The 24,188-nt window shown below is 36.3% G+C and overlaps 1 protein-coding gene across 1 annotated transcript; it reads right to left on the bottom strand.

The window, feature by feature from the left end:
* Positions 1-4,956: 4,956 nt before the first annotated feature.
* Positions 4,957-6,319, bottom strand: LOC144431316 (DEP domain-containing protein 1B-like). The gene is made up of 3 exons (XM_078119298.1): positions 6,124-6,319; positions 5,914-6,017; positions 4,957-5,398 (listed from the first exon to the last, which is right to left on the bottom strand). The coding sequence occupies exons 1-3, from the start codon at positions 6,277-6,279 to the stop codon at positions 5,365-5,367; spliced, it is 294 nt and encodes a 97-aa protein (XP_077975424.1). The 5' UTR covers positions 6,280-6,319; the 3' UTR covers positions 4,957-5,364.
* Positions 6,320-24,188: the final 17,869 nt, after the last annotated feature.

Below are 24,188 nucleotides of genomic sequence, written 5' to 3'. Positions count from 1 at the left end.
CCGAAGACTTATCGATCGAAAGTTAGGGGGATCCCAAAACAGCGCTCTTACTCCATAGTGACACCTTGTGTCCCATCACTAATTAATTAATAACTCGCTAATTATACGACATAATTCGCCCAAAATCAATAGGCTTCCGAGGTAAGATGAATGCACATTCAAAACCTGGATCAGATTCAATCTCGCTTTCGTGAGATATCGCGTGCATCTAACAGACATACAGACAGACGAATACCTATCAACATACTTACCGATTAAAATCGATAAGTAATAATAATTCGTATTTCTATGGATTAGTGAGAAAAAACTTAGGTACTCCAGAAGTACGTGTACCAAGATGCGGACTATGGAACATCGTATGTGTACCAGGTTAGGTTTAGGTCATAATTTTGGGTACGAATACCACAAAACTCACTTGGTTAGTCCCCGAACTCATAGTAGAACTTAGATAAGAAAAATTGGAAATGGCCCAACCCTGACGTGGTGTGGTGTACTACGTTCCGGTGTCCCCAATTCTTAGTACGCGTACTTCAGGAGTACAGAAACTTGACTCTAATCACATGTATCTCAATCTTCGTTTTAGCTGCTGTTTTTCTTTAATTGTTTTCGTATTCCACGAATCCTATTGTCCATCTTGTTGTTATTATTTTGGCTGAGTACTTTGCTTATACATTTGCTTTGATTTTTTGAATACTTTTTCGAGTAGTGTTGTTACATCTTGACATTCAGTTACATTGTTTAATACATTGAGGTATTCGCTCATGAATGATTTGAAAATGTTTTTTTTCTTTATCAAGTGTCAGATGTTCAATGATGTTATGATGGAAATAAATTTCAGCTGCTTGCATGTATTGAGATAGCCATTCCAATGTTCCCCATAAGCATGTTTTGTTGTGAAATCTTTTTTTTTCTGTCGCTTTCGTAAGCGTAATTTTTTTTAACAATATGAGTTTATGACTAGCTGAAATTCTTTCACTGTGATAAATTTTTCTAATAACATATCTTGCTATGTAATCTAAAATTTTGATTTCTTCGACTGTGAGATTGGTGGTTATTATGCTTTTAGATTTAGTATTATAGGCAGTGCTGCCATCGATATGAAACTCAAAATAGGGACAGGGAAACCTAGTAATAAGATAACAATTAATGAAATGTAATAAACAGAATGTATTCATGCAGTGCGACTCTTGTATAATCATTGACTCTTGGTTTGATTCAATTTTTGAGCAGAGTTCTTGTGCTTCTGGTTGTGAGCAGAAATTGCTGCTGCTAATGTCACTTTCACGAAAGCTGCGGTGCGCAAAACACTGGCCATTCGTTTCGTTAATGTTTTTACGTTAACTCATTTTATATCTTATGAAGTCAGATCTAAACCAAATTCAAAGTTTAATTTACCGGTATCTTCATTCATAATACCACATGTCAAAATGAGGACGTTTGTTAAAAATAAGGAAAAATTATTTTCTAAGACAAATGCCTTCAAAATAAGGACAAATCTTAGAAATAAGGACGTTATGGCAGCCCTGATTATAGGTCAGGTGAAGAAAAAAAACTTCTGTAAAATGTACAATACTTGAGATATAGTGAGACCAAAACGCTATGCTGCTAAGTTATTTTTTTATATAAAGTGCAAAGTATTCATTTTCGTCACCACTTTACCTACATCTGACTGACATTCTTTGCAATGCATCGCGTTTTTAATGCGTTGTTTCTTTCGACAAGAAAGTTGTCACAATATCCTGGTAATTTGCAAGACAGACTGTGTCTTCATTTTCACAATCAGTTGTTCATTTTTATCAAATTCTCCACGTCCTTCAGCAAATATTTTGATCAGTCATCAACGAACAGGGGAGTTTGCGAGCTCTGATGCAGGAGCGTCGTCGTTAAGCACCTTGTCTGAACCTACCGACCGTGACGCCCGCCACTTGGAGGTGCAACATCGCCTTTGTTTGTTTATTATACGACGAGCGGAGTTGGACAACTAGTAGTAGTATATATTTACGGTTATACGCAATATCGTGACACCACGTTACCTCACTATCATGTTTAAACCGCATCGCTGAGGACATAATTTTAATTTCATTGAGAAACAAAACGTAATCTCATATAAAATTGTCTCATTTGTCTTGCGTGTCGCAAGCGTCCCCTTGTCCCACGTGTCCCATGGGAAAAACAAATGTGTGCTGTCCCATCCCATGGACAAGCCTACGTATACATAACGAATATAATAACGTATATTCCATACGAACATGACATAACCACACAGGTTTTATAAATGCATAAAAAGGAATGGCATACTACCCCTTGCAGTGCCGATACATGGATGCGCCAGCGAGGTGGATCTTCGTCTTGGGGCTTCTACACTTCGTCCGAATTCTGAACCTGATAACGGACAAGACAACGACTGGAAGGTTAGATTTAGAACAGGGGTCACCAAACTTTTTTGGCCGCGGGCCGGGTATGACTCAAATTGTGTTGAAACGGGCCGGATGAACATTTTTGTCAATGCAATACAATAAATTCACAAATGTTGGGAATATCGCAGAATATAGATCGAGAACATCCTAGGAAAGAAAATGAACAAGATTTCTATATCTAGACAACTATCCTGAGTTTAGCTGTTATCAAAACGTTGCTGTCATGAATTAGAAATGTTACAAAATCCGCGGCAAAAAATGTACGCATTACGTCTGCTAAGTACCGTTACGCCTGTTGAAATACCACTCATAAAAACGACTGCCTGCTGTAGCTTGGAATTCTATGAAATTTTGACATAATTTAGATAAAATAAACAACTATTATCTGGTATTTGATATTTTTCATTAGCGCATAAATTTCCGAACATTCGACGCTTTTAAAAATTACGCTCCAGTTATACGTAGTGCAAATTAATGATATTGTCTATGGACACCAATAAAATTTATGTGGATATGTGTATTTCTTTCCTGACTTGATACAATTTTTATGAAGTTTGTACAATCAGAACATCGTTAATTATTACCCACAATGAATCACTGTCAAACTATCATGCACAACTCCAGCGTTTATTTGGGAAGATCTTTCGGCGGTGTCAATGACCGTTGCCAGAATAAAATCCTGAAATAGTCTCAATATACCATTGATGTGACGCACATCGAAAGATTAGTGATTGATATGTGTTATTTTTCCATATTTAGTTCAGTTCTTATCAAAAAAGTAATACAATCATTATGGGAAAAATTGGCATGTCGGGCGGTACTAAAATTCCGATATCTCCGTTATTTCTTGACCGTTTATTATAAACTTGGTATTGTTTTCTATTTTTACTCAGATCTTTCCACTGGCGCAGTTTTTATTTAAATCGGATGAACTTCAATTTTTTTGTAACATACCTACATGAATATCCGCATTTAAGCAGTACAAAAGTTAGTGTAGCTTTTGAAATCGGATCCGGCCCGCGGGCCGTAGTTTGGTGACCCCTGATTTAGAACAACAACTAACTTCACTGGATGAATCTTGGAGGAGAAGAAGTGGAGGCTTCGTCCGAGTTCTGAGCATCGGCGGGAGTGGAGGAAGATCTTACTTCGTCCACATATCACAACCAGATCTGCCTAGTTTCACACCGATCTATGCTTGGACATCGGACCTCGCGGCGCATCTGGTTAAGACTCACATCGAAGCAATATAAATACTACTTCATGTAGTTTAAACTTTAAACTACCATTTATGAAGACTAAGTATAGGCGGCAATACTTTGAAGGGTCTTCAAGCCCTGATCACTATACTTGTACGACGCATTCAATGAAAAGCTTTTTTGCTTACACGTATTGTTTCGTGAACTGATTTTGGGTGTGTATTATATTAAATGCACCAGAGAAGCTTATGACTGATTATTTTACGGATTGCTTCTATTTTTCATCTCATCCTCAGCATAGCGAGCTCGTGCAAGTATACAAGTACCATACGTGAACGACATTGTTAGCAAGATTAGATATTTACACCAAGAAAAACGCGACCTTGGCAGTAACTTACTGTCTACAAATTTCTGGTTAACTCTGTGACCAACATGTTTAATATAATTATAAAACGATCTGTCGATCACTATCGGTATATCGGTTAATTATTATTTTTTGTAGTTTAAGTACTTAAATATTAGCCGCATACATGACGAAGTATGCTAAATGTAATAACGTACGCTTCCTACGAACATGACATGACTCAATAGGTTTATATGAATGCATAAGGAGGAATGGCATACTGTCTCTTGCAGTCCCGACACATGGATGCGCCAGCGAGATGGAATTCGTCTTGAGGCTTCTACACTCCATCTGAATTCTGAACCTGATAACGGACAAGACAACAACGTTTGGGAGGTTAGATTTAGAACACAACCTTATCCGCCTATATAGTCTCGCAGCGATTTATGCTTGGACATCAAATCTCGCGGCGCATCCGGTGGGTAAGCGTATATCGAAACGATATAAATACTATATGGTGTAGTTTAAACTATCATTTATGAAGACTTATTTTGAACGTGATTCTCGAGAGAAATCGATTCAAATCTTCGAACTAGAAATATTTATTTTGTGATTCCATAACGCTTTTTTATCAAATTAAATGGCTCAAAAATATACTTTCGGATATTCCATGGAGTGGGAATTCAGTCTATAACACAATCATGTGAACTCAAGTTTTGGACGACTAAATGAGATTACTAAGTAGCGTTGAGAGTAGCACCTGTAGACATCAACCGATGCTATGATCCCGTAGGGGTCGTGTCGCAGCATCTTTTAAAGCCTAAACCTAATAAAGCAATATACATCACTTAAGTTTCGAACCCTGCTATTTCTACGACATATTCGACGTGAAATTTATCCGCTTGCCATGAGTATGAAATGAAGACATAATCTTGATTGTTTATTCATTCAGCACATATTAGTCAAGTCAAGTTTTTTTTTCCATCCAGTAAAAGACAAAAATAATGCAAAAAATAAGAAAAAAAAATGATATTTACATTACTGGGGAAGGGAGCCGCGGGAAATCAAAACTGGTTATCGAGTAGTGACACCCAAGTAATATATTAGTATTATATAATATAGTATGTCGTGTCGTCGACGATGTGTATATCCAATGTCGTATTTAAAGAAAAAGAATCGGGCTATTCATAACCATTCCCTTATGGCACCGCACAAAGGGTGGCCCAATCATATGGTGGTATTATTTACATTCCAGCTGCCATCTGCCGATTACTGCTGAAATTGCTCTGCTATCCTGGTCGGTGATTTACAAAGTATCCGATTGTGTTGCAGATGATAACACGAGAAGAACCGTTCTCCTCTCCTCGCATGGAATTGGTAAACATTGGCGTCGTTTCCCGCATAAGACTCATTCAAATGGTTGTTGGGGTAATGGCGGAAATCTGATGCAAAAAGTTGTAAAATCATGTTATAACTCTATGGTAGCATTTTTCAATTGCAAACGTTATTTTGCATATCGTATGAATCGTCACAGGCTTAGTAAAGAACAATGTAGTTTAATCACTAAAATATACCATCCGCATGTCTAGTAATAAGATTGAGAAACGAGTTCAGTTTTAGCGTGACGAAGAGAAAATGATATTGAGATATCCCAATCATCCGGTGAACAATACTACAATAGCCTATGATTAAATATGTTATCCAGACTTTAATGACAGGAGTAGCCATTCTGGTCCACGACTACGTGACACACTCCGCGACGTGCGACACAGAGTGCTTTACATACCAGGAAAGTCAATATATTACTTGTATTGAGAACGCGATATGCGATATGGCCTTGTTTAAAAATATCCAGTAAAATCATTAGAACGCGATTCAGGTTTAAAATCCCTCAATGTTTTTATGGATCAACATAAAACAGTTCGCCCACTTGAGAAACATAAAACATTCAGCTTACCGGTATAATTTTCTTCTTGAATTGCTCATTTTTTTGTTTTTCCATTTACCGTGGACATCTTCAATCATATGTGACGATAAAAATTTGTCAAGTAGAAGTTTTGCCTGCAAATAAACTTATGTTAACAGACTGTTGCCAAATCTGATGGCAAATCATTGACTATTGCCTAGCCCTAGTTCACAATCAAATAGAAAATCTAGCTAGTATTACCTGATGATAAGTGGGCGAATCAAACCAGCCGAGCGAAGATAGAATAGTTTGCATTTCAGCAACAGCCTTTGCCCCAGTAAACGAGTTGTTGCATATCTTGAACATTTTGATGTTCGTTTTTGGCGATATGGAGGAATGAAACGTTGCAAAAATCATATCCCAGAGCTTGGTGGCTGAAAACGGCCCAGTTGGCCTCGAAGTCATAATTTTTACGTGTAATGCAAGAAAAATGACAAATGAAATAAAATGAGTGTTATATATAGTTTCAAACTAATCAATATGTTATAGCATTTCCTTTCGTGCAGAATAATAAATTAATTATCTGGAGCTTATGCACTCCACGTACTGTACGAAGAGGCATGGATTGACTATAGTTTACTGTAATTACATTACATTTGGAATATTATTAACATCTTTTATATTAATGTGGAGATTATCCTACATCATTCTACGATACGGCAGAATACTACAGTAAAACTATTACGAGAGGCGAAATACAACTCATTTTTATTGTGTATGGCCCGCAGTCTTATTTCACGGAACCACCGGATTTTTCCCAGAAAATTTTGGTCCGGATGACCGTACATGTGACCGTAAAGATGTTGGACATGTTTGTCTAGTATACCTTAGTTATTCTAAACCCACCGCGCGTAAAAAAAGTGAAATACACAAACAATAAGGACTCATTTTTTGTGTGTTTCGGTCCAGATATGTTTTTTTTTCAGTTTAGAAAAGTCCATGTTGTTTTGCTATTTTTTCCTACTCTCGATAATACATAAATAGGCGTTAATAGTCCGTGAAACAATTTTTCAAGACTGGAGAGATCGTTATTTTCGTGTGGAAAGTTTAAGTGAAAATCTGGAATTCTGCCCATATCCAGAGACTCAGAGAGTATTCATATATCAGGATTTCCGTAACTATAGTGGCTTTTTCGGTATGTGCTAGATTGAATATCGCGACAACTCGGGCTATCAGTGCTAGGTTTTTTGGACGTGAACTGAATAAACGGAACTTGTCGAGCAGTGATAGAATTTAACTGCAACTGCATCACGTTGCGAACAAAAGTTGAATGCAAAGTTTATTTGGAAAGCTAGTGCCATACCCAGCCCAGTCTGTTACGGACATGGATCTCGACACATAATCGAGCCACTTCATCGATATTCCCATTTTCAAGTTGAACGTCTGCATTCGAAAACCAACTGTAAATTCCTCAAACATGAGTGTTTTTTTCCTAATTCCTTGTAATTTCCCAAACATCAGTATGTGCCGGTATCCCATCGCGGCCACAGCCACGACCGACATTTAATTCAAAGGACTATATTTTCCATTAAGTATTGGCCGAATTTTTTGAAAAATTCTGGTAATTTTATGATGTAATCTGACCAAAACTACAAATTATGAGATTTTACCTTTCAAATTTTTTTTTGTTCATGCTACTTTTGTTTTCCTCTTGGGATGTGATAAAAAATATTCAAAATATTTATGTGTCATGAACTACCATTTGCTTCTAGCTAAGCTGGAATGTGAATGCACTCTCGCAATCTTGTAAGTTGTCCCTGATTGTAAATGACAAAATATACAGCTATGCACAAAATATACAGCTAATACGTTCGGTATACAAAACCAGTCGACCGACCTTTTTCACAAACTTGACAATATTCGAATCACAAAAAATATCGCAAGATATCACCAATTTGCAATTGTGATAATTTATATTAATCCCTTATTTATGGGGAAATTGCATGATGTCACCACTCTTCTTTAAATTGCAATGAGTTTACATATCAGGTGTCATTTGAAAAGTCTTTGCCTTGCGACCGGAAAAGTTGTAAATAATTCGGTTATCAAATGTCCACATAATTGAGAATATCGAACCTGGAAGAGTCACCATAGCTTTTTGTTGCTATATGGTATGGCGTTTTCACCGATTAGCAACTCAATACGAGTCTCTGGAAGCGGGAATGTTTGAACGTATTTGTATATGGCCATGGGTACTTCATATTCCGTATGTAAAAAGATTTCTAAATGTTAATAAGATAAGCAGGCACATCGACAATAATTATGTGGGAAATGCTTCGGGGATATGATTTATCTAATTAGTTGTTGATAATTTCATCACAGACCAGAATTAATGCTTGCATTTTGTGTATATGTAATAACAACGTATACTTGCGATTAGTGAGCTATGAATAAAGCAGGTAAGCAGGTGAGATATCCTATGTTGTCAAGCTCATAACTAAGAACGTTTGTTGACGAATTCGTGAATTTTTCAATTCAGATTATCAATACCATGTTTCTCGCCAGTCTGTTAAATTTTTAAAGGTATACTTAAGCAATTACTAAGAAATAAAGAGTGACCTGATCTGACCTATGACGATGTAATGAAGTGATTTTTGACAATAATGTGTTGTGTTATGCAATTGCATTCATTATTGGATAGGTATAATTTCCGATTAAGAAGCCTGAATTTTTATCACCAACCCGGTATAATCAAAGGAAATTTAAATATAATATATTAGCTGAAAGGATTATCATTAATTAACAAATTCAGAAAATGCGAAAGAGACACTCAATATTCAACAAAAATTGAATTTAACAAAAAATACCTCAAAAAAACAAAGGATAAATACAGGCTGGTATGTTGGTCATCCCATCTAGATCGACTATTTGAAGTTGTCATATATTTTTAATTTTTGGCACAAATTCTAAAAAACAATTACTGAATTAAGGCTGTGTAAATCAATAATAAATTGTTAGTTAAACCTACAATATCTCATTTTCAACTTACAGGAAAAAAAAATTATAGCAACATGCCAACATCTTTATACTAGGTCAAAATGGCTTGATATACAACACTCGCACAATTATGAACTAGGGAAGGTGCGACAGAAACTGACAAGATTCGTAAACGGTCAGCATGTCGCCGACCTGTGGGAAATCAATGAGTTCGTTCGTGCAATTACTCCATTGAACCCATGAGGTGCCAGTGCTGAAACTTACTTCCCAAAGCCACGGAGCAGTGGTCAATGTTCCAACAAGTCCCCCACTGGATAGCGTAGACTACAAAAAACTACAAACCAATTATTTGTTAGTAATTATGCTCATAGTAAAATGAATGTCATTGCATTTTTAACTATATAGCCATTAACCATTTGTTCGAGATTATCTTGAGATGTATCACTCAGAACATGTGATAATACAAGCAATTTTTTGAAAGCATGACGTGCTCACGAATGAACAACTATTTGGACAAATAAATATTTTAGTGTGAAACATTTGGACAATAAATGACGAGGTACAGTTTAAAATAGTTAATTCCATTCAAAGTTCTGGCGGTGCAATCATTTTACCTACCGGTACATTCTCCACTAAAATGTGGCGTATTATACTCACTTTAATATTTACTACAGCAAACAAAATACGTACCAAGGAAAATCTCCCATTAAAACAAGTGCCTCATTGAGGAAATTTTGGCGCGGCATGGACAAAAAATGGTAGAGACGTAGTGGTTTGATCTCCGTATCCATAAATTTCAGTCTTACTCGCTTGTTTCACAATTTACAATATTTAGCTGAACAAAATGGCTTGATATCTTCGAATTCTATTTTTTTTTGTAGTGATATAAAAAAGCATTGCCTGACGGATGGTGTCATATATATTTTCCGACTTTCCGGACTAATATAAACGAACATTCTCTTAGCTTGACGCTCGGAAATAGTATAAGTATAAGAATATTTTGATTCCAAAATCAGCATAAAGACGATAAAATAACTGATGAACACAAAATACATATTCGTCTTGGGGCTTCTACACTTCATCCGAATACTAAACCTGATAACAGACAAGACAACTACGACTGAAAGGTTAGATTTAGGAAAACGACTAACTTCACTGGAAGAATCATGGAGGAGAAGAAGTGGAGGCTTCGTCGGAGCGCTGAAGGAGGGAGATCCTACTCCGTCTGCATATCACAACCAGATCTGCCTAGTTTCACAGCGATCTATGCTTAGACATCGGACCTCGCGGCGCATCCGATCGGCCAAAACATCAGAATGATATAAAAACTATGACCAAGTAAACTAAATATAACAACAATGACGTGCGATTCCCTCAATATATTTTACCCTCGAAATTTTATATATATACATATACATAAAAAGGAATGGCATACTGCCCCTTGCAGTGCCGATACATGGATGCGCCAGCGAGGTGGATCTTCGTCTTGGGGCTTCTACACTTCATCCGAAATCTGAACCTGATAACGGACAAGACAACAACGACTGGAAGGTTAGATTTAGAACAACAACTAACTTCACTGCAAGAATCTTGGAGGAAGTGAATTGGAGGCTTCGTCCGAGCGCTGAGCATCGGCGGGAGTGGAGAAAGATCCTACTTCGTCTACATATCACAACCAAATCCGCCTAGTTTCACAGCGATCTGTGCTTGGACATCGGTTCTCGCGGCGCATCCGGTGGACACGGGTATCGAAACGATATAAATACTAAATCGTGTCGTTTAAACTACCATTTGTGGAGACTTATTATGGACGTGATTCTCGAGAAAAATCGATTCAAATCTTCGAATCTATAAATATTTATTTTGTGATTCCATAACTTTTTTTTATCAAATTAAATGGTGACGTGAAATGGTGATCAAATATATGTCCGGGTATTCCATGGGGTGGGAATTCAGTCTATAACACAATCATGTAAACTCAAGTTTTAGACGACTAACTAGGATTACCCAGTTGCGTTGAGAGTAGCAACTGTAGACATCAACCGATGTTATGATCCCGTAGTGGTCGTGTCGCAGCCTATTTTAGCGCCTAAACCTAACCCTGTTATTTCTGCGACATATATGACGTGAAATTTATCTGCTCGCCATGAGTATGAAATGAAGACAAAATGTTGATTGTTTATTCATTCAGCACATATTAATCAAATCAAGTTTATTTTCTCCAACCAGTAAAAGACAAAAATAAGAAAAAAATGATATTTACATTACTGGGGAAGGGAAGCCGCGGGAAACCAAAACTGGTTATCGAGTAGTGACACCCAAGTAATATATTAGTATTATATAATATAGTATGTTGTGTCGTCGTCGATGTGTATATCCAATGTCGTATTTAAGGAAAAGAATTGGGCTATTCATAACCATTCCCTTTTGGCACCGCACAAAGGGTGGCCCAATCATATGGTGGTATTATTTACATTCCAGCTGCCATCTGCCGACTACTGGTGAAATTGCTCTGCTATCCTGCTCATTGATTTCCAAAATATCCGTGTGTTGCAGATGATAACACGAGAAGAACCGTTCTCCTCTCCTCGCATGGAATTGGTAAACATTGGCCTCGTTTCTCCCGCATAAGACTCATTCAAAAGGTTGTTGGGGTAATGACGGAAATCTGATGCAAAAAGATGTACAATCATGTTATGGTAGCATTTTTCAATTGCAAACGTTATTTTGCATATCGTATGAATCGTCACAGGCTTCGTAAAGGACAATGTAGTTTTAATCACTAAAATATACCATCCACATGCCCATTGCAAAGTGTCTAGTAATAAGATTGAGAAACAAGTTCAGTTTTAGCGTGACAAAGAGAAAACCCGATGAGATATCCCAATCATCCGGTGAGCCTATGATTTAAATATGTTATCCAGACTTTAATGACAGAAGTAGCCATTCTGGTGCACGACTACGTGACCCACTCCGCGACGTGCGAAGGCACAACAGAGTGCTTTACATACCAGGAAAGTCAATATATTACTTGTATTGAGAACGCGATATGCGATATGGCCTTGTTTGAAAATATCCAGTAAAATCATTAGAACGCGATTCAGATTTAAAATCCCTCAATTTTGTTATGGATCAACATAAAACAGTTCGCCCACTTGAGAAACATTAAACATTCAGCTTACCGGTATAATTTTCTTCTTGAATTGCTCATTTTTTTGTTTTTCCATTTACCGTGGACATCTTCAATCATATGTGACGATAAAAATTTGTCAAGTAGAAGTTTAGCCTGCAAATAAACTTATGTTAACAGACTGTTGCCAAATCTGATGGCAAATCATTGACTATTGCCTAGCCCTAGTTCACAATCAAATAGTAAATCTAGCTAGTATTACCTGATGAGAAGTTGGCGAACCAAACCAGCCGAGCGAAGATAGAATAGTTTGCATTTCAGAAACAGCCTTTGCCCCAGTAAACGAGTTGTTGCATAACTTGAACATTTTGATGTTCGTTTTTGGCGCTATGGAGGAATGAAACGTTGCAAAAATCATATCCCAGAGCTTGGTGGCTGAAAACGGCCCAGTTGGCCTCGAAGTCATAATTTTTACGTGCAATGCAAGAAAAATGACAACTGAAATAAAATAGGTACTGTATATAGTTTCAATCCAATCAATATTATCATTTACCCTTTTTCCTTTCGTGTAGAAGACGAACTTGATTAGGAGGAGCATAGGCGCTCCCACGTCAATCTGTGCGAAGAGGCATGCATTAACTATAGTTTACTGTAATCACATTACGTTTGTAATATTATTATATTATCTTTTATATTAATGTGGTACATCATGCTATACGATACCAAAGAAGACTACCGTAAAACGATTACGAGAGGCGAAATACATTACATTTGACATTCGACCGACCTTTTTACTCTTTTGGGATACTATATCAAAATGTGTAGATGTAGTCTGGGATAGATCATTTATAAGATATCTGGTCCGCTTGAAAGTTGTGCAATTTTAAGTCATTCAAGTTAATTCGATTATGCTTCTCAAATCTTGAAAAATTCAAAATTATTCGATCATCTTTCAAATAAATTCAATTTCCAAAAAAATGACAATATTCGAGCCCCCAAAAAATTGTACAATTGCAGGATGTCACCAATTTTTATTGGGATAAGTTGTTCTATATAGTCCTTTATTTTCAAATTTGAATTTTTGTCCCCGGTTCTTCAAATTAGGAGCATTTCGATTGTCTTTTGAATTTTTTTTCGAAATTGGCAAAATTCAAACCTCAAAAAGTCGGGGAAATCGCAGGATGCCACCATTTATTTTTGAATTGCTATAATTTTCGATATTGATCTTCTTTTCTACGGTAAGTCTTTGCCTAGAGAGCGAGAAAGTTCGAAATACTACGATTATCGCTTAAGTAATAACAACTGTTGACATAATTTGAATTTGAGAATATCAAATATGGAAGAGTTCGAAAATTATTGTCACTCATCATGGCTTTTTGTTAATCAATATATGTTGTGGTATTATCCCCTATTAGCAACTGAATACATCTGTAGAAGCGGGTATGTTCTAACGTATTTGTATAATGTGCGAATTTCCTATTCTGTATGCAAGAATATTTCTAAATGTTAATAAGATAAGCTGACACATCGATGATATGTGGGAAATGCTTTGGGGATATAATTTTTCCAATTAGTTGTTGATAATATCATCATCAGCCAAAATTAACACTTGCATTTTTTAATACAGTTTTTCAATGCAATGTTTCTCCCCAGTTCGTTAAAATTTTAAAGACAATTACTATGAAGTAAAGAGGGACCTGACCTATGGATTTGTTAGCCATTTTTATAACTTAGACCCACTCTCATGCAATTTCCTTACAATTGTGATGTGGAATAGACAACAGCAGAAATTTATTTGTGTTTTTCTCGAAACCGATGAATGTGGCTTGAGCAGATTTCTTTTCTAAGCAGAGATCCAAATTTAGATATTTATTTTTCGTCGTGCAAAAACATTGTACATTTAAACAAATGGTAAAAATTAAATAAATTCATTGAACAAAAAAAAATACAATATTTGAACTGCAATAGACGTGGGGTCGCGACTATCAAAAGTCATCATGTTAGCGACACCATGCACATTAAGCTGCAGGACCTTTGAAGGTCAGCGAGGTCCCTGACAATTTTAACACTGTTACTAAAAAGTCGAAATTGATTGCTGCAATATAAATATAAAAAAGACGGATTATGAGTAAGCGACGATCTATTGTACAAAGTTTTATGGGAGCTTAAAAACTAATCAAGAAAGTCAAATCTAATGTGTTCTTCAATCCCATGAAGGGGAAAAATACAAACTTGAAAACAATTTGATCAAACTTAATCACTGGTATTCAGAAGATTCTATTTAGGTAGGGTTGCAGGTAACTGAACGTCTGTGATTTTATATTATTAATAAGGTAAGGTGAAGGCAAATATAAAACATATAAATTGATTTATAATTGACTTAGAATATGTAATGAAGTGAGTGTACGTGATACTACAATATCTCACTTTCAAATTAGGACAATTGTAGGAAAAAAATTATAGCAACATTTTTATACCAGGTCAAAACACTCGCACAATTATTAACTATAGGGAATGTGCGACAGAAACTGACAAGATTCGTAAACGATCAGCATGTTGCCATCCTGTGGGGAACCAATGAGTTCGTTCGTACAAATACTCCATTGAACCCATGAGGTGCCAGTGCTGGAACTTACTTCCCAAAGCCACGGAGCAGTGGTCAGTGTTCCAACAAGTCCCCCACTGGATAGCGTAGAATACAGCAAAATACATAACCAATTACTGTATATGTTAGTAATTATGCATGCTTATAGTAAAATAAATGTAATTTAAATTTTATCTTTATAGACATTAACCATTTGTTCAAGATTATCTTGAGATGTAGCACTCAGAAGATGTGATGCAATAGAAGTCATTTTTTGAAAGCATAACGTCCACCCGAATGTACAATCAATTGGACAGGTAAATATTTCACTGTGAAACGTTTAGACAATAAATGACGAGGTACAGTTTAAAATAAGATAATTCCATTCAAAGTTAAGTATTCTGGCGGTTCAATCATTTCACCCACATTCTCCACTAAAATGTGGCGTATTATACTCAATTTAATGATTACCACAGCAAACAAACGTACTAATGAAAATCTTCCACTTAAATTGACGTGGCATAGACCAAAAAAGTGTCTAATTAGAAAAAATTTGTCACGGCATAGACAAAAAATGGTTACGTAACTTTGTAAATATGATATTTCATCCCGATTTAGGCCTTTTGACGTAGTGGTTTGATCTCCGTACCCATAAATTTCAGTCTTACACGCTTGTTTCGCAATTTACAATATTTAGCTGAACAAAATCGCTTTATATATTCAAATCCTATTATTTATGTATTTTTTTGTTTATATTTGTATAGTGATATAAAAAAAAAGCATTGCCTGGTCAGATGGTGTCATATAAAATTTCCGACTTTCCGGACCAAAATAATCGAACATTTCTTAGCTTGACGCTTGGAAATAGTATAAGTATATATAAGATTATTTTGACTCTATAATCAGCATAGAAGACGATAAAATAATTGATGAAAACAATATATATAAAACTGATTACAGAATCGAGGAAGCGAAGAAAAGCCCTAAGTAAGATTTGAAACGTCCGAATTTAGATTGACAGGTGATGTCAAAAGAGGTGGTACGTGTTCGAGCACACATACATACAATTATGCAGACAAAATGAAACGAGAAGAGACAAAAAAATTAGAAACAGGAGATTATATTACTTAATAAAAAAGTCATATACAAACAAAATAGAAAAATAAAATAAAATTTTTACCAATCGTATTAATAATTTTCTAAGAATTGCCAAATTGGATACCGAGTTAGTTAACATGAGTGAAAGGTAAGGAAATATATTCTTAAAAAGATATTGCCAAGTCGTTTATAGTCGGCTTCTGCTAATGCCGAATCGCCCAATTGGAATTGTCGGGTTGGATGCATGAGGAGGAGGGCTACAACACTTCACTCGCCGAAGCCAAATTAGGGTCATTATATCAAATATTATTATTCAGTATAAGTAATTAGAATTAAGTAAAGCAGCATAGTACCGAGGTATGATAATAGAGTATGTGAATATATAGGTACTTAACCCTTTATCGGGCCGAATATAATGAGATCAAACCGGCTGCCATTTTCCAACTATTATGGTGACATTGAACCGTTCTCCTCTTCTCTCAGGGCATTGGTAATCATTGGCGTCGTTTTTCCCGTACAAGACTCCTCCAAGTATTTCATTCGAATGGTTGTTGGGGGTAATGGCGGAAATCTGATGCAGAAAAAGGTTAAAATCATGTTATAACTCTATGGTAGCATTTTTCAATTGTAAATGTTATTTTGCATATCGTATGAATCGTCACAGGTGTACTAAAAGACAATGTAGTTTAATCATCAAAATATAACATTCGCATTCAGCGTGGCAAAGAGGAATCCGATAAGACAGCCCAATCATATACGGTGAACAGTAGCCTCCGATACAAATTGTTATCTAGAGACTTCAATGACAGAGGTAGCCATTCTGGTCAAAGCATAGAGTGCTTTAAATATCCGGACAGTCAATATATTACTTGTATTGAGAACGCGATATACCCTTGTTTGAAATTATTCAGTAAAAGCATTACAACACGATTCAGATACAAAAAACAAACAATGTTGTTATGGATCAATATAAAACAGTTCCCCCAATTGCAAAATATAAAACATTCAGCTTACCGGTATAATTTTCTTCTTGAATTGCTTATTTTTTTGTTTTTCCATTTACCTTGTACATCGTCATTGGTATAGATTTCCGATTAAGAAGACTGAAGTATGATCACCGATCCCTTATAATCAAAGGTAATTTGATGTATTAGCTAATAATTAAATGCACCAGAGAAGCATATGCTATTCCTCGGATTGCTTCTATTTTTTTTTATCTCATTTTCAGCATAGCGAGTTCGAAAAGTATAAACCTCAGTAAGTATCACAATAAGGATTAAAACGAGAATATCGATCAGAGACCGAAGACTTATCGATCGGAAGTTAGGGGATCCCCCAAAACAGCGCTCTTACTCCATAGTGACACCTTGTGTCCTATCACTGATTAATTAATAACTCGCTAATTATACGACATAATTCGCCCAAAATCAATAGCCTCCAGGTCCGAGGTAAGATGAATGCACATTCAAAATCTGGAGCAGATTCAATCTCGCTTCCGTGAGATATCGCGTGCATCTAACAGACATACAGACAGACAAATACCTATCAACATACTTACCGATTAAAATCGATACGTAATAATAATTCGTATTTCTATGGATTAGTGAGAAAAACTTGGGTACTCCAGAAGTACGTGTACCAAAATGCGGACTATGGAACATCGTATGTGTACCAGGTTAGGTTTAGGTCATAATTTCAGGTACGAATACTACAAAACTCACTTGGTTAGTCCCCGAACTCATAATAGAACTGAGATAAGAAAAATTGGAAATGGCCTAACCCTGACGTGGTATACATACTACTTTCCGGTGTCCTCAGTTCTCAGTACGCATACTTCAGGAGTACAGAAACTTGACTCTAATCACATGTATCTTAATCTTCGTTTTAGCTGCTGTTTTTCTTCAATTGTTTTCGTATTCCACGAATCCTATTGTCCATCTTGTTGTTATTTTTTTGGCTGCAGTACTTTGCTTATACATTTGCTTTGATTTTTTGAATACTTTTTCGAGTAGTGTTGTTACATCTTGACATTCAGTTACATTGTTTAATACATTGAGGTATTCGCTCATGAATGATTTGAAAATGTTTTTTTTCTTTATCAAGTGTCAGATGTTCAATGATGTTATGATGGAAATAAATTTCAGCTGCTTGCATGTATTGAGATAGCCATTCCAATGTTCCCCATAAGCATGTTTTGTTGTGAAATCTTTTTTTTCTGTCGCTTTCGTAAGCGTAATTTTTTTTAACAATATGAGTTTATGACTAGCTGAAATTCTTTCACTGTGATAAATTTTTCTAATAACATATCTTGCTATGTAATCTAAAATTTTGATTTCTTCGACTGTGAGATTGGTGGTTATTACGCTTTTATATTTAGTATTATAGGCAGTGCTGCCATCGATATGAAACTCAAAATAGGGACAGGGAAACCTAGTAATAAGATAACAATTAATGAAATGTAATGAACAGAATGTATTCATGCAGTGCGACTCTTGTATAATCATTGACTCTTGGTTTGATTCAATTTTTTGAGCAGAGTTCTTGTGCTTCTGCCTTCTGGGTTGCATTGTGAGCAGAAATTGCTGCTGCTAATGTCACTTTCACGAAAGCTGCAGTGCGCAAAACACTGGCCATTCGTTTCGTTAATGTTTTTACGTTAACTCATTTTATATCTTATGAAGTCAGATCTAAACCAAATTCAAAGTTGATTTTACCGGTATATTCATTCATAATACCACATGTCAAAATAAGGACGTTTGTTAAAAATAAGGAAAAAATATTTTCTAAGACAAATGCCTTCAAAATAAGGACAAATCTTAGAAATAAGGTCGTTATGGCAGCCCTGATTATAGGTCAAGTGGGGAAAAAAACTTCTGTAAAATGTACAATACTTGAGATATAGTGAGACCAAAACGCTATGCTGCTAAGTTATTTTTTTATATAAAGTGCAAAGTATTCATTTTCGTCACCACTTTACCTACATCTGACTGACATTCTTTGCAATGCATCGCGTTTTTAATGCGTTGTTTCTTTCGACAAGAAAGTTGTCACAATATCCTGGTAATTTGCAAGACAGACTGTGTCTTCATTTTCACAATCAGTTGTTCATTTTTATCAAATTCTCCACGTCCTTCAGCAAATAATTTGATCAGTCATCAACGAACAGGGGAGTTTGCGAGCTCTGATGCAGGAGCGTCGTCGTTAAGCACCTTGTCTGAACCTACCGACCGTGACGCCCGCCACTTGGAGGTGCAACATCGCCTTTGTTTGTTTATTATACGACGAGCGGAGTTGGACATCTAGTAGTAGTATATATTTACGGTTATACGCAATATCGTGACACCACGTTACCTCACTATCATGTTTAAACCGCATCGCTGAGGACATAATCTTAATTTCATTGAGAAACAAAACGTAATCTCATATAAAATTGTCTCATTTGTCTTGCGTGTCGCAAGCGTCCCCTTGTCCCACGTGTCCCATGGGAAAAACAAATGTGTGCTGTCCCATCCCATAGACAAGCCTACGTATACATGACGAATATAATAACGTATATTTCATACGAACATGACATAACCACACAGGTTTTATAAATGCATAAAAAGGAATGGCATACTACCCCTTGCAGTGCCGATACATGGAGGCGCCAGCGAGGTGGATCTTCGTCTTGGGGCTTCTACACTTCATCCGAATTCTGAACCTGATAACGGAATAGCAAACAACGACTGGAAGATTAGATTTAGAACAAGAACTAACTTCACTGGATGAATCTTGGAGGAGAAGAAGTGGAGGCTTTGTCCGAGCTCTGAGCATCGGCGGGAGTGGAGGAAGATCTCACTTCGTCTACATATCACAACCAGATCTGCCTAGTTTCACACCGATCTATGCTTGGACATCGGACCTCGCGGCGCATCCGGTTAAGACTCACATCGAAGCAATATAAATACTACTTCATGTAGTTTAAACTACCATTTATGAAGACTAAGTATAGGCGGCAATACTTTGAAGGGTCTTCAAGCCCTGATCACTATACTTGTACGAAGCATTCAATGAAAAGCTTTTTTGCTTACACGTATTGTTTCGTGAACTGATTTCGGGTGTGTATTATATTAAATGCACCAGAGAAGCTTATGACTGATTATTTTACGGATTGCTTCTATTTTTCATCTCATCCTCAGCATAGCGAGTTCGTGCAAGTATACAAGTACCATACGTGAACGACATTGTTAGCAAGATTAGATATTTACACCAAGAAAAACGCGACCTTGGCAGTAACTTACTGTCTACAAATTTCTGGTTAACTCTGTGACCAAAATGTTTAATATAATTATAAAAAGATCTGTCGATCACTATCGGTGTATCGGTTAATTATTATTTTTCGTAGTTTAAGTACCTAAATATTAGCCGCATACATGACGAAGTATGCTAAATGCAATAACGTACGCTTCCTACGAACATGACATGACTCAATAGGTTTATATGAATGCATAAGGAGGAATGGCATACTGTCTCTTGCAGTCCCGACACATGGGTGCGCCAGCGAGATGGAATTCGTCTTAAGGCTTCTACACTTCATCTGAATTCTGAACCTGATAACGGACAAGACAACAACGTTTGGGAGGTTAGATTTGGAACACAACCTTATCCGCCACTATAGTCTCGCAGCGATTTATGCTTGGACATCAAATCTCGCGGCGCTTCCGGTGGGTAAGCGTATATCGAAACGATATAAACACTATATGGTGTAGTTTAAACTATCATTTATGGAGACTTATTATGAACGTGATTCTCGAGAGAAATCGATTCAAATCTTCGAACTAGAAATATTTATTTTGTGATTCCATAACGCTTTTTTATCAAATTAAATGGCTCAAAAATATACTTTCGGATATCCCATGGAGTGGGAATTCAGTCTATAACACAATCATGTGAACTCAAGTTTTGGACGACTAAATGAGATTACTAAGTAGCGTTGAGAGTAGCACCTGTAGACATCAACCGATGTTATGATCCCGTAGTGGTCGTGTCGCAGCATCTTTTAAAGCCTAAACCTAATAAACCAATATACATCACTTAAGTTTCGGACCCTGCTATTTCTACGACATATTCGACGTGAAATTTATTCGCTTGCCATGAGTATGAAATGAAGACATAATCTTGATTGTTTATTCATTCAGCACATATTAGTCAAGTCAAGTTTATTTTTTCCATCCAGTAAAAGACAAAAATAATGCAAAAAATAAGAAAAAAATGATATTTACATTACTGGGGAAGGGAAGCCGCGGGAAATCAAAACTGGTTATCGGGTAGTGACACCCAAGTAATATATTAGTATTATATAATATAGTATGTCGTGTCGTCGACGATGTGTATATCCAATGTCGTATTTAAAGAAAAAGAATCGGGCTATTCATAACCATTCCCTTTTGGCACCGCACAAAGGGTGGCCCAATCATATGGTGGTATTATTTACATTCCAGCTGCCATCTGCCGATTACTGGTGAAATTGCTCTGCTATCCTGCTCAGTGATTTACAAAGTATCCGATTGTGTTGCAGATGATAACACGAGAAGAACCGTTCTCCTCTCCTCGCATGGAATTGGTAAACATTGGCGTCGTTTCCCGCATAAGACTCATTCAAATGGTTGTTGGGGTAATGGCGGAAATCTGATGCAAAAAGATGTAAAATCATGTTATAACTCTATGGTAGCATTTTTCAATTGCAAACGTTATTTTGCATATCGTATGAATCGTCACAGGCTTAGTAAAGGACAATGTAGTTTAATCACTGAAATATACCATCCGCATGACTATTGCAAAGTGTCTAGTGATAAGATTGAGAAACGAGTTCAGTTTTAGCGTGATGAAGAGAAAATGATATTGAGATATCCCAATCATCCGGTGAACAATACTACAATAGCCTATGATTTAAATATGTTATCCAGACTTTAATGACAGGAGTAGCCATTCTGGTCTACGACTACGTGACCCATTCCGCGACGTGCGGCACAGAGTGCTTTACATACCAGGAAAGTCAATATATATATTACTTGTATTGAGAACGCGATATGCGATATGGCCTTGTTCAAAAATATCCAGTAAAATCATTAGAACGCGATTCAGATTTAAAATCCCTCAATGTTGTTATGGATCAACATAAAACAGTTCGCCCACTTGAGAAACATAAAACATTCAGCTTACCGGTATAATTTTCTTTTTGAATTGCTCATTTTTTTGTTTTTCCATTTACCGTGGACATCTTCAATCATATGTGACGATAAAAATTTGTCAAGTAGAAGTTTTGCCTGCAAATAAACTTATGTTAACAGACTGCTGCCAAATCTGATGGCAAATCATTGACTATTGACTAGCCCTAGTTCACAATCAAATAGAAAATCTAGCTAGTATTACCTGATGAGAAGTGGGCGAATCAAACCAGCCGAGCGAAGATAGAATAGTTTGCATTTCAGAAACAGCCTTTGCCCCAGTAAACGAGTTGTTGCATATCTTGAACATTTTGATGTTCGTTTTTGGCGATATGGAGGAATGAAACGTTGCAAAAATCATATCCCAGAGCTTGGTGGCTGAAAACGGCCCAGTTGGCCTCGAAGTCATAACTTTTACGTGTAATGCAAGAAAAATGACAAATGAAATAAAATAAGTATTATATATAGTTTCAAACTAATCAATATATTATATCATTTTCCTTTCGTGCAGAATAATAAATTAATTATCTGGAGCTTATGCACTCCACGTACTGTACGAAGAGGCATGAATTGACTATAGTTTACTGTAATTACATTACATTTGGAATATTATTAACATCTTTTATATTAATGTGGAGATTATCCTACATCATTCTACGATACGGCAGAATACTACAGTAAAACTATTACGAGAGGCGAAATACAACTCATTTTTATTGTGTATGGCCCGCAGTCTTATTTCACGGAACCACCGGATTTTTCCCAGAAAATTCTGGTCCGGATGACCGTACATGTGACCGGAAAGATGTTGGACATGTTTGTCTAGTATACCTTGGTTCTTTTAAACCCACCGCGCGTAAAAAAAAGTGGAATACACAAACAATAAGAACTCATTTTTTCTGGTTTCGGTCCAGTTATGTTTTTTTCAGTTTAGAAAAGTCCATGTTGTTTTGCTATTTTTTCCTACTCTCGATAATACATAAATAGGCGTTAATAGTCCGTGAAACAATTTTTCAAGACTGGAGAGATCGTTATTTTTGTGTGGAAAGTTTAAGTGAAAATCTGGAATTCTGCCCATATCCAGAGAGTATTCATGTATCAGGATTTCCGTAACTATAGTGGCTTTTTTGGTATGTGCTAGATTGAATATCGTGACAACTCAGGCTATCAGTGCTAGGTTTTTTGGACGTGAACTGAATAAACGGAACTAGTCGAGCAGTGATAGCATTTAACTGCAACTGCGTCACGTTTCGAACAAAATTTGAATGCAAAGCTTATTTGGAAAGCTAGTGCCATACCCAGCCCAGTCTGTTATCGACATGGATCCGTGGTTCGACACATAATCGAGCCACTTCATCGACTTTCCCATTTTCAAGTTGAACGTCAGAGTTCGAAAACCAACTGTAAATTCCTCAAACATGAGTATTTTTTTCGTAATTCCTTGTAATTTCCCAAACAGCAGTATGTGCCGGTATCCAATCGCGGCCACAGCCCCGACCGACATTTAATTCAAAGGACTATATTTCCTATTAAGTATTGGCCGAATTTTTTGAAAAATCTGGTAATTTTCTGTTGTAATCTGACCAAAACTACAAAATATGAGATTTCACCTTTCAAATTTTTTTTGTTCATGCCACTTTTGTTTTCCACTTAGGATGCGATAAAAAATAATTTTGTGTCATGAACTACTATTTGCTTCTAGCTAAGCTGGAATGTGAATGCACTCTCGCAATTTTGTAAGTTTTCCTTGATTGTAAATGACAAAATATACAGCTATTCACAAAATATGCAGCTTATACGTTCGGTATACAATACCAGTCAACCCGTATTTTTCACAAAATTGACAATATTCGAACCACAAAAAATATCGCAAGATATCACCAATTTGCAATTGTGATAATTTATATTAATCCCTTATTTATGGGGAAATTGCATGATGTCACCACTCTTCTTTAAATTGCAATGAGTTTACATATCAGTTTTTATTTGAAAAGTATTTGCCTTGGGACCGGAAAAGTTGTAAATAATTCGGTTATCAAATGTCCACATAATCGAGAATATCGAACCTGGAAGAGTCACCATGGCTTTTTGTTGCTATATGGTATGGCGTTTTCACCGATTAGCAACTGAATACGAGTCTCTGGAAGCGTAAATGTTTGAACGTATTTGTATATGGCCATGGATACTTCATATTCCGTATGTAAAAAGATTTCTAAATGTTAATAAGATAAGCTGGCACATCGACAATAATTATGTGGGAAATGCTTCGGGGATATGATTTATCTAATTAGTTGTTGATAATTTCATCACA

The sequence above is a fragment of the Styela clava genome, chromosome 2, assembly GCF_964204865.1.
Source record: "Styela clava chromosome 2, kaStyClav1.hap1.2, whole genome shotgun sequence".
NCBI classification, from domain to species: domain Eukaryota; kingdom Metazoa; phylum Chordata; class Ascidiacea; order Stolidobranchia; family Styelidae; genus Styela; species Styela clava.
Note: the sequence above shows the minus strand (reverse complement) of the source record. Positions and strands in the feature narration are given on the sequence as shown.

Bases quoted from the DNA above. Each gene is read 5' to 3' on its own strand.
- LOC144431316 (XM_078119298.1), bottom strand. From the start codon at position 6,279: ATGATTTTTGCAACGTTTCATTCCTCCATATCGCCAAAAACGAACATC. The intron at 6,018-6,123 runs GTAATACTAGCT...GTTTATTTGCAG, and splicing joins ATTCGCCCACTTATCATCAG to GCAAAACTTCTACTTGACAA. The intron at 5,399-5,913 runs GTAAGCTGAATG...TTTTTGCATCAG, and splicing joins TCAAGAAGAAAATTATACCG to ATTTCCGCCATTACCCCAAC.